General features: G+C 41.2%; 1 protein-coding gene across 6 annotated transcripts in view; it reads left to right on the top strand.

The window, feature by feature from the left end:
- LOC140731641 (neurofibromin) overlaps window positions 1–12,136 on the top strand; it is a 359,419-nt gene that overhangs the window by 292,334 nt on the left and 54,949 nt on the right. For all 6 annotated transcript variants that reach the window (XM_073053261.1, XM_073053258.1, XM_073053260.1 and 3 more), the window contains 2 exons: window positions 8,458–8,559; window positions 9,031–9,171. In XM_073053261.1, the coding sequence (XP_072909362.1) occupies window positions 8,458–8,559; window positions 9,031–9,171 (243 nt within the window). The remainder of the gene's footprint in view (window positions 1–8,457; window positions 8,560–9,030; window positions 9,172–12,136) is intronic.

The following is a 12,136-nucleotide window of genomic DNA, read 5'->3' as shown; positions in this document are numbered from 1 at the left end:
CTACCTTATGTGCAGATGATCTGTGAAATTAAATGATAGACAGAGTTGCCTTTTGCTCATGATCATCTCCAACCAGCTGGCAGATTAGGAATCAAAATATGTACATTTTCGACTCCAATTGATAAATGCCATCACCCACAAGAGGCAAAAAGTCAAACTAGATTCAGATAACTTGCTACTGGTTAGGGATAAAAGTATCTTGTCAATTCTAGAACTTCAGTTTCCATAAAGCCATAAGACACAGGAGCAGAATTAGACCATTTGATCATTGGAGTCTGCTCCACCATTCCATCATGGCTGATCTATCATCCCTGTCAACCCCATTCTCCTGCCTTCTTCCTATAACCTTTGACAGGCTGACTAATCAAGAACCGATCAACTTGCACTTTAAAGAGATCCAATGACTTGGCCTCCACGTTGTCTGTGGCCTTGAATTCTACAGATTCACAACCCTCTGGCGAAAGAAATTCCTCTTCATTTTTGTTGTAAATGGATGTTCCTGTTTTCCGAGGCTGATCCCAGATTCCCCCAGTGTAGGAAACATCTGTTCTACATCCACTCTATCTAGGCATTTCAATACTTGATAGATTTCAATGAGATTCTCCTCATTCTACTGGATTCCAGTGAGTACAGGCCCAAAGCCATCAAACGCTTCTCATATGTTAACCATTTCATTCCTGGAAATATTCTCGTGAACTTCCTAGTCTCCTTGAAAGAGCAAGGGTGTTCTTTTCTCATCAGGCTGCACAGTAATGTAGCAGTTAGCACATCGTTATACTGTTCCAGCAAACATTGTTCGAGGTTTGATTCATGCCTGTGTAAGGAGTTTGTACATCCCTTCCCGTGACCATGTGATCTGGTTTCTTCCCACTTTCTAAAGACGTACGGTTAGGGTTAGTGTGTTGTGCACATATTATGGTGGCGCTGGAAGTATAGCGACACTTGTGGGCCGCACAGATTCGATGGAAACAACGCATTCCACTGTATGTTTCGATGCACCTGTGACAAATAAAGCTAATATTTATCATTTAACAATTGAATCAGATACTCAACTCAAAAGAAAGAAAATAATTTTGAGGTTACAACTGAATCTGTTTAAAGGGAGCAAGTAATAGAATAATGTAGCAAATATAGTCTTTTATTGTGTCAGCTAACTGCAAACATCCTTAAAGAGCTTTGTGTCCTGATTCCAATTTGAACTATCTGGTACATTAGAATAAAAGTGTAGATATCATGTGGGCAAGTTGAAGTTACTCAGGTATGACACTAGGCTTCATATGTCACTTGGTTAATAGTTTCACGATAACATGGACCAGTTCTCAAAGGAAGCTGGGTAAAACTTCTAATATCGCTGTATAAAATATTTACAAAAATAAACTGTGCAATGCCTTTCCATTTTTGTATCCTAGTCAATGCTTTAAGTGTTGTTATGTTATATTCCTTAAAACCAATAGGAGTTTTGCCATTTATGTGAGCCCCTGGAGTGGTACACTACTACAATAATGAGGGGCTTCCTCACCTAACCTGGCCCCTTCCTGTCTAGTAGTGGCCGAACCCTATACTTTGGTCCTTCTTCTCAACCCCTTGTACAATATATAGGTGGAGGATGGTGATCTAGTTTGACCAGAATTGGAGTATTGTGTGCTGTTCTGGCCAATGCAGATTAGAAAGTGCAATGTAGTACAGAGTTGAAGAATTTCTCAAGTAGCATGGATTTGGATCAGAGGATGTTGGGAGGAGTGTACAAGGGACACGATCACAATGGATTCAGGGTAAGCACAGAGAAGCTGTATCCATAGGAGGTGGAGACAGATTAAAGAGGCAGTCAAATGGTTACATGAGCAATTTAATACCAAATGGTGTTTAATGCAGATAAATGAGAAATGTTGCAGTTTGAGAGATCAAATGTACGGGAAAAATATAGTGTTTCTGTATGTAGTTAATGGTAGGACACTTGATAGCATTGATGCGCAGAGGAATCTTGTGGTTCAAGTCTGTAGCTCTCGGTAAGTGAATAGCATGGTCATTGGTCAGAGTGCTGAGTAAAAGAAAAAGGAAGTTATTTTGCAGCTGTATAAAACTTGAGTTAGACCACACTTGGAGTATTATGTGCAGTTCTGATCGCCCCATTCTAGGGAGGAAGTGGAGATTTTAGAAGGGGTAGAGAAGCCATTTATAAGAGTGCCAGTGATCACCAATTGTGGTTCGATTCTTGCCATTGTTTGTAATCACATGGGCTTCCTCTGGTGCTCTGGTTTCCTCCCATATTCCAAAGACGTACAGGTTAGGATTAGTAAAATGTGAGCATGCTATGTTGGTGCTGGAAGCGTGGTGACACTTACAGGCTGCCCCCAGCACAAATGTCGCTGATGCAAAACGACATGTTTCTCTGTATGTTTCAATGTGTGGGTGTGACAAAAAGTAATGTTTTAATCTTGACCAAAATTCTGTCTGGATTAAAGGAGGTGAGCTATCAGGAGAGGTTGGGCAAACTTGGGTTGTTTACCCACGCAAAGATGGATTGTTTTCTAAAGTGTCAAAGGTTGAAGGGAGAATTGACAAAAGTTCATAAAATTATGAGAGGTGTAGATGGGGTAGTTGTTCAGAATCTTTTTCTAAGAGTAGAACTATCAAATACGAGACCGAATATATTTAAGATGAAATGGGGGAGGTTCAAAGAAAATGTGAAGGAAAGTTTTTTTAAGAGTGGTACATGCCTCGATCCGGCTGCAAGGGTGCTAATGGAAACAGATAAGATAGTGGTATTTAAGGGGTTTTTAAATAAACTCATGAGTATGCAAGGAATGGAGAGATGTGAATCATGCCAGTAGAAGTGAGTGTAATGGTACATTGTGGTCAGTGTACACAGCCTGGGTTGAAGGAACTATTCCTGTTATATTTCATATAGAGACAGATCAAGTGATACAGGATATGTACAGAATGGTACAAAGGATACAGGATGGATAGAACAACTTTCCTAAGCTGGGAGCATTTTTGATCTGAAAGTTACTAAAACTCAAGTAAATCTGGTCTTCAGGTGGAATTGAGAACGAAAGTAAGTTATTGGGCTGTACTGTTATAATCTGTTAAAGATGCATCCTGACTTAGCACAGGCTGTGCAGGTATTCTTGGTGTATCTTGGGAACGATAGTTTCCTTTCATAAGCTGTATACTGTTGGGATCCTGTCATGCATCCTCGTAAATATTTTTGAGCTGGAACCACTCATGGTTTCTTATGGCCAAGACTCCATCCTGTATCTTTTGGAATATAGAACTTCAAACAGTACAGCACAGGAAGTGCCCTTCAGCCCATCTTCAGAGAGTCTATCATCAAGTCAAAGATTGAAATTGAGTTGATTATTACGGACCATCACCAGTAATTAGGTTTTCTATCATCAAAGGAATATATATTTATTTTTTTACTGTCAATTCTTCCATTTAGTTGAGTCTTGTAGCAATTTATGTACTGTTGCCTCTCTTTGAACAATGATATTCTGTGTTGAATTTTGAGTCATCGGCTCCTTATTTCTTCAGATCCTGCTACTGATTGTTTCATAAATATTTATTCATTGGTTCTATCTGTAAGCACATAAATAATTTTTCATCCTGTAAAGTTAATTTTTTTCACTAAGTAAGTAAAGCTTCAGTGCCAGAGAAAACAAAGTCTTGTTCTTCAAACGCTTGCGATCCTTGATTGCTGCTCAGTCTGTTGCTAAGAGACTAAAATTGCTTCCCATGTTAGTGAGCAGTTTTATTATTTGTGACTATCCTTTATTCCAAATTGGACCCTCAAAATGTTCCTAAAGGAACTGAAACTGTGGGCGGCAGCGTGGAGCAGCAAGTAGAGCTGCTGCTTGATAATGTCATAGACAGAGGCTCGACGCTGACCTCCGGTGCTGTCTCTGTGAAGTCTGCATGTTCTCCCATTAACTGAATGGCCTTCCTCCCACTTTCCAAAAGAATTGCAGTTGGTAAGCTAATTGGCCATTGTGAATTTCCTCTAGTGTGTAGGTGACAGACAGAGTCTGAAAAAGAGATAGAATGTGGGTGGAATAAAGAATGATTTATTGTAGGATTAGTGTAGGATAGCAGGATTCAGTACCATTGGGCAGGAGGTACAGGAGCCTTAGGTCCCACACCACCAGGTTCAGGAAGAGTTACTACTCTACAACCACCAGGCTCCTGAACCAGTGTGGATAATTCCACTCACCACAGCTCCAATTTGATTCCACAACCTACAGATTCACTTTCAAAGACTCTACAATTTATGCTCTTGTTATTATTTTTAGTTGCATAATTTGTCTTATTTTGTACATTGGATGTTTGTCAGTCTTTATTTTTATTTATGTTCAGTTTTTCATAAATTCTATTGTATTTCTTTAATTTCCTATAAATAGCCCAAGAAAATGAATTTCAAGATAGTATTTGGTGACAACATAGAAATCTACAGCACATTACAGGCCCTTCGGCCCACAATGTTGTGTCGACCATGTAACCTACTCTAGAAACTGCCTAGAATTTCCCTACTGCACAGCCCTCTATTTTTCTAAGCTCCATGTACCTATCTAAGAGTCTCTTAAAAGATCCTATTGTATCCACCGATATCACTGTCACTGTCACCCATCTCCCTCTCTCTGTGAAATCTTACCTCTGACATCCCCTTTGTACCTACTTCCAAGCACCTTGAAACTATGCCCCTCAAGTTAGCCGTTTCAACCCTGGGAAAAAGCCTCTGACTATCCACACAATGAATGTCTCTCATCATCTTATACACCTCTATCAGGTCACCTCTCATCTTCTGTCGCTCCAAGGAGAAAAGACCAAGTTCACTCAACCTATTTTCATAAGCCATGCTCTCCAATCAGGCAACATCCTTGTAAATCTCCTCTGCACTCTTTCTATGGCTTCCACATCCTTCCTGTAGTGAGGTGACCAGAACTGAGCACAGTACTCCAAGTGGGGTCTAACTAAAGTCTTGTATAGCTGTAACATTACCTCCCAGTTTTTGAACACAGTCCCACAGTTGATGAAGGCCAATACACCATACACCTTCTCAACAACACTGTCAATCTGTGCTGATGCTTTGAGTGTCCTATGGACACAGACCCCAAGATCTTGCTGATCCTCCACACTGCCAAGAGTCTTACCATTAATATTATATTCTGTCTTCAAATTTGAGCTACCGAAATGAACCAGTTCACACTTATCTGGGTTGAACTCCATCTGCCGCTTCTCAGCCCAGTTCTGCATCCTATCGATGTCTCACTGTAAACTCTGACAACCCTCCAGACTATCCACAACATCCCCAACCTTTGTGTCATCAGCAGACTTAATCACCCACCCTTCCACTTCTTCATCCAGGTCACTTATAAAAATCACAAAGAGGAGAGGTCCCAGAACAGATCCCTGCGGAACACCACTGGTCACTGACCTCCATACTGAATACTCCATCCACAACCACCCTTTGCCATCTGTGGGCAACCCAATTCTGGATGCACAAAGCAAGGTCTCCTTGGATCCCATGCCTCAATACTTTCTGAATAAGACTTGCACGGGGAACCTTATTAGATGCCTTACTGAAATCCATATACACTGCATCCACTGCTCTACCTCAATCAATGTGTTTTGTTACATCCTCAAAGAATTCAATCAGGTTTATAAATCATGGCCTGTCCTTGACAAAGCCATACTAATGATTCCTATCAGACGATGTCTCTCCAAATGCTCATAAATCCTGCCTCTCAGGATCTTCTCCAACAACTTGCCCACCACTGAAGAAAGATTCACTGGTCTATAATTTCCTGGGTTATCTCTATTCCCTTTCTTGAACAAGAGAACTACATTTGCAACCTTCCAATTCTCTGGTACTTTTCCTGGCCCTATTGATGATGCAAGGATCACCACCAGAGGCTCCAGCACATCCCCTTCTTAATGTCTGTAAGTCATCCCTAAAATTGCCAAGATCCTCTTCACTGGTGAATACCGAAGCAAAGTACTTTTTTGTATTGTTTGTACGATTTTTTTTCTTTTTTCACATATGCTATGTTTGACAGTCTTTGTTGTGTGAGCTTTTTCATGAATTCTGTTCTGCTTCTTACTTTTGTGGCTGCCTGCAAGAAGATGAACCTCAAGGTGCTATGTGGTGTACAGTACATTCTTCTGTATTTTGTATTCTGATTTGATGTGATATTTCAGCCTTTTTACCCTCGTATTTTACAATTTTAAAGACATTCTACAAATGAAATTGGGAGTTATCTCTGCTCTGGGTTGGTGCTTTTGACATTTCAGGGTTCACCTTGCTTACTTTTATCACACTGTGTACATGATATCCCATACCACTTGTTGCCTGCTTCTCATCCTAAGGCTAAATGACTTCCCCTGCTCCTGTTCCTTCATTGGTTTCTAAATACTTTTCCTCTCCAGAAACCTCCATAGCTTATTTCCTCTTTTTGCGATTTACCACCAACTTTGTGACCTTGCCCATCCCTGCTTGAATCTGACACTTAACTTTATTTATTTTGCAATACAGCGCAGAGTAGGCCCTTCCAGCCCTTTGAACCAGGCTATCCCAGCAAATCCACACGCTGGTTAACCCTAATCTAATCACAGGACAACTTATAATGACCAACTAACCTACCTGATAGGCCTTTGGGCTGTGGGAGGAAACCCGAACTCCAGGGAAAACCCATGTGTTCCACAGGGAGGATGTAAAGAGACTGCTTATAGAATGAAATCGGGAATGCCCCGAGCTGTAGAAGCATTGTGCTAACCGCTACACTACCATGGTGCCTACCTGACAAACCCTCAACCATCATTTTCTGCAATTCATCCTTGCTACGCGACATTGCAATTTTGGCTTCCTCTAAACCAGCATTTCTGTCACATCACCTAGTACTTTAACATTGTAGTTGGTATTACATGCTTTCTAATTGAAAGAGAGGTATAAATACAAGAAGTTGTTTTTGATGAAGCTCAAATGTAATCAGTGACAATCAGCATCAGATAATCAACCATTTACAAAGAACATAATTGTAAGTGTAACAGGATGTTTGCTTTCTACTTTTTATCAGAATTTGCAAAGTCTGTAAGCAAAAAGCAAGTCTTGGCTACCTGAATTGTATTCAGTGGTTTGGTTTGAGCTTATTAGACCATAATATGTAGGAGCAGAATTAGGCCATATGGACCATCAAGTTGGATCTGCTGTTCTATCATGGTTGATTTATTTTTCCTCTTGATCTCATTCTTCTGCCTTCTTCCCATAACCCTTGGCACTCTTTCTAATGAAGAATATATCAACCACTGCTTTAAAAATACCCAAAGACTTGGCTTCCATAGTTGTCCGTGGCAGTGAATTGCACAGATTCACCCCTCCCCTCCCCCCCCCACTGGCTGAAGAAATTCCTCCCTTTCTAGGAAATGAAATCTTGTAATCAAAAAGTTTGAATTTGGTATTATTGCATGTATAATTAATAAACAGAATATGCCCTTTAGTGTAATATATGCTATCTACTCATCAGATTATTTCAGGACTTGAAGAATCTGAGAAAAGAATAAGCAAGTCTTAGCTAAAGGAATGATATTCAGTAGTTTGGCTTGAGCTGACTATTGGAGTCTGTGATTCCAAACCTTTTCATGGCTACTAGTTACAGAGAATGACCCAAAGCACGAATTACTACATGAATGAGCCATCAGCCGGTTGTTTCCGGTGGAGGCTAGGTTTTCATTCTTCAACAGACCTGCACTAGGTGTCATCATCTGATCAAATATGACGATCTGTTCCTCCAATCAGTAATGCTCTACTATCATAGCAATTGAAAGGGGAGATAGCATTCCAAAACACCTTCCCTTCAAAACTGACCAAAGTCTGAAGTAATTTCTTTATTTTCTTAAGAATTCAAAGCATTATGTGCCATAACTCTTGATGAACTGAAGTTCCTGTGAAAATCGATTGTTAATGACAAAAATCCATCTTGATCATTAAAGGTGTTTTGAAGCCAAGTCAAACTTTTTGAAGAGGCTAGGAATTGTCTGAAGCCTAAGTTGAATGAACCTGCTTGAATAATGCATGTTCCTGAACTATGGGTACTAAATTAGGAACATAGTATTTGATTATTTTAAACTGAAAGTCGGAATTTCTGAGGCAGGAGCAAATACTTTTTGAGCTGTAGGCAAAGGAGGAAAAAATGTAATTAGCATGATGTTATGCTATGAAGTTTTTAGATTGTTGTTGGAATGGTCTTCCAACCAATGTCATTAAAGTCTTAGTAAATGATGGTTTATGTTGTCTTATTGTGTCCTATTCACAGCTGAGAAGGCAATTTGGGAATGAGACTCAGACTCTAAGGACTGGGAGATGCAATATAAGTTCTCCAACGCTCACCTTGGTGAAGGCTTGAGAAAATCGAATATCCTCTGAAAAATGCGTAACTAACCAAAGTGTCCTTCTTATATGCACAGGGTCTGGAGAGTTGCCTGAAAGGTCCTGATAACCACAACAGCCAAGTTTTGATCGAAGCTACTGTCATAGCATTGACCAAGCTTCAACCACTGCTCAACAAGGTAGAGGCATCAGTGAGAAAATATGAGAAATTTTTGACAAGAACAGCTTTCACTTTCTAAGATAAGCAGAAGACTAACTGACTATATTTAAATCACTGCCTTTCAGAAAAAAAATTGCTTCCAGTTAATTGCCAGTCACTCTTGACCTGGAAGTTTGTGGATTCAAGTTCCTTTCTATTCCAGAAAATCTAAGTTGATGCTTAAGTTAACTGTTAAAGGAGTACTACATTATCAGAGGAGAAGTCTTTCACATGAAGTATTAAACTCTTGGCGGGTGGGGCGGGGGGGGGGGGAGGGTGTGGTTGAAAGCCCAATAAGGAAAAGAAACTTGTAAAGTTGAAATGGTCACAGCTCTATATTTGTTCATTTAAAATACTGAAATACTTGGTTAATAACTTGAACCTGTATGTTTAACAGTTTATATACAAATATAACTAGAGAAATAACACTGTCAAACATTTGCTTTTAAAGGACTCAAATATGCACAAGGCCCTATTTTGGGTGGCAGTAGCAGTGTTACAGCTGGATGAAGTCAACCTGTACTCGGCTGGCACAGCGTTGCTGGAGCAAAATCTACACACGTTGGATAGTCTTAAAGTCTTCAATGACAAGGTAAACAGATGGCAAATGTCCTGAAAATGAGACAGAACTTCATGGATCAGAACATTGGAGTATGAGTCTGGCTGTTCTGAAAAAGATGCATTTTATTTTAGCTCAAAATTTATTTTTACTTATTTAATTTTTAATGTGTGTGTGTGTGTGTGTGTGTGTGTGTGTGTGTGTGTGTGTGTGTGTGTGTGTGTGTGTGTGTGTGTGTGTGTGTGTGTGTGTGTGTGTGTGTGTGTGTGTGTGTGTGTGTGTGTGTGTGTGAGATTGTCCATCGTATCCAACAATGATAGGAAACCTGTGTAGGAGAGGTTTTTAAGTGGAAAAGCTGTTGTGCTGGGGCAGTTCCACTCTCTCAACCTCAGAAGGCTAGGTGCAGTGGTACGAACAAGCATCACAAACTGATGTCTTCATTAGTTGCAAGCGGCGGCCATGGCATATTCTTCACCTTGTCATGACCTTTGCTCTCCATGGAGTGTTGCAATACCGCTTCACGAGCCTTTAGATCTCGCTGTAGATCTCATCCATTTGCATGCCAGGACAGGCACTGGGGCATGAGGCTGCTGGCTACCCTCGCCTGGTTTAGCCCACCTGTCGAAGCGGTGTACCCAGGGGTGGCCACTGTCACATGCAAACAGCTACTGGGAGCCACAAGTGGGAGCTGAGTGTCCAGTGGGGACCAAAGGTGGGTGAGTTTCCCCAGACTGGACACAACAAGCCTCTTGACCAGAAGTGCTACCGTTCCCTGGACACCCCATACATCCTGATGGTGTTTAGGCAGTAATAACGGTCCTCCATCTCTGTCTGATTGAAGGATTCATAGAAAACCTACAGCACAATACAGGCCCTTCAGCCCACAAAGCTGTGCCGAACATGTCTTTACCTTAGAACTACCTAGGCTTTACCCATAGCCCTCTATTTTTCTAAGCTCCATGTAGTCATCCAGGAGTCTCTTCAAAGACCCTATCATTTCCGCCTCCTCTGCTGCCACCAGCAGCCCATTTCACACACTCACCACTGTCTGTGTAAAAAAACTTACCCCTGACATCTCCTCTGTACCTACTTCCAAGCACCTTAAAACTGTGCCCGCTCGTGCTAGCCATTTCAGCCCTGGAAAAAAGCCTCTGACTATCCACAAGATCAATGTCTCTCTTCATCTTACACACCTCTATCAGGTCATCTCTCATCCTCCGTCGCTCCAAGGAGTAAAGGCCAAGTTCAAACAGTTGTGGCTGGTTCATTGGCTATATTTAAGAGGAAGTTAGATATGGCCCTTGTGGCTAAAGGGATCAGGGGGTATGGAGAGAAAGCAGGTACAGGGTTCTGAGTTTGATGATCAACCATGATCATACTGAATGGCGGTGCAGGCTCGAAGAGCGAATGGCCTACACTTGCACCAATTTTCTATGTTTCTATGTTTCGCTCAACCTATTCTCATAAGGCATACTCCCCAATCCAGGCAACATCCTTGTAAATCTCCTCTGCACCCTTTCTATGGTTTCCACATCCTTCCTGTAGTGAGGCAACCAGAACTGAGCACAATACTCCGAGTGGGGTCCAACCAAGGTCCTACACATTATCTCTCGATTCTTCATTGCTGTTTCCCTAACAATTGTTTTTGGACCAGTGAGCCTTGTTAGCCCTGAGCTGAATCCCCGAATCTGGAGGACTGGTGAACCACTCTTAGCCTGGCCTATACCCTTTGGCATGGGTGATCCTACCAAGAGGCAAAGCACAAGGCCATGACTCCAGCCAACAGAGCTCTCTGGGTCATTGAGGCACTCAAGCCTCCAAACACTACGACATTGGTCCTCTTGGAGGTGTCATTCTGAACACTGAAGATTTTCCCTTTGAAGATAAAGGGTAGTTTTTTTTGTTTTCTTTCAACCCAAATGTTATTGTGTATTCTGTACAAAATAAAGCTTTATGACTTAATTTAAAAAAATAAATTGGTATCCACATAACTACTGCTAATTCTGAGAAACCTAGAAATAGGAATTGGTCATTTTACCCCTTGACATGATCATTGACCTTTATACACCATGTACTTCTCTATGCCCTACATCTCTTAATGTGTTGGTCAATCCTAGAAATCTCTTGGCTTCTGATGTAAAATTAGAGATTGACACTTAACAGAGATCTTAGCTTTGTGGGAGTATATCCTGAAATAATTTTAAAAATTAATTCCTGAGTGGAATTTAGTATGGTTGTTTGCTTTCATTTCTTTAGTCATTCTCAGCTTGCTGTTGTAGAGCCAGTAGACAATGTGGAGACTTACAGCAGCCTCTGGCTTCTGATTTTGGTAAAGGGGAGGCGTGAAATAAGGAGCTTCTCGATTTCTTGAACTTGCAGTATTGCCTCCCCCTCCCCCTTTTCCTTCACCATTTCCCATTCCCACTTCCCCCTCTCACCGTTTCTCCTTATCTGCCCTCTCTAATTGCATTTCCCCCTTCTCCATCCCTTTATCTCTTCCACCAGTCAACTTCCCAACTCTTTACTTCACCCCTCTCACTCGCCCAGATTCACCTGTCACCTACTACTTTGTACTACTTCCTCACCTTCCCCCATCTTCTTGCTTTGACTTTTTTTTCTAATTCCGATGAAGGATCTCGGCCTAAAACATCGACTGTATACTCTTTTCTGATAGAGATTTATAAGGTTATGTAAAGTAGACAGGGAGTATCTGTTTCCCAGGGCTGAGTGTCTTAATACCAGAGGGTATGCATTGAAAGTGAGAGGGGTTAGGTTCAAAGAGGATGTGAGGGGTAAGTTTTTTACTCAGAGAGTGGTGGATGCCTGGAACGCACTGCCTGGTAAAAGAGGCAAATACACTAGAGGCTTTTAAGAGACGTTTGGATAGGCACATGGTTGAGAAAGGTGAAGGGAAATGAACATTGGGTAGGTAGGAGGGATTAGTGTTTGTGTGTTTTTGATTTTCTTCTTAGGTGGTTTGGCACAACATTGTAGGCTG

The sequence above is a fragment of the Hemitrygon akajei genome, chromosome 8 (assembly GCF_048418815.1).
Source record: "Hemitrygon akajei chromosome 8, sHemAka1.3, whole genome shotgun sequence".
Lineage (NCBI taxonomy): Eukaryota > Metazoa > Chordata > Chondrichthyes > Myliobatiformes > Dasyatidae > Hemitrygon > Hemitrygon akajei.
Note: the sequence above shows the minus strand (reverse complement) of the source record. Positions and strands in the feature narration are given on the sequence as shown.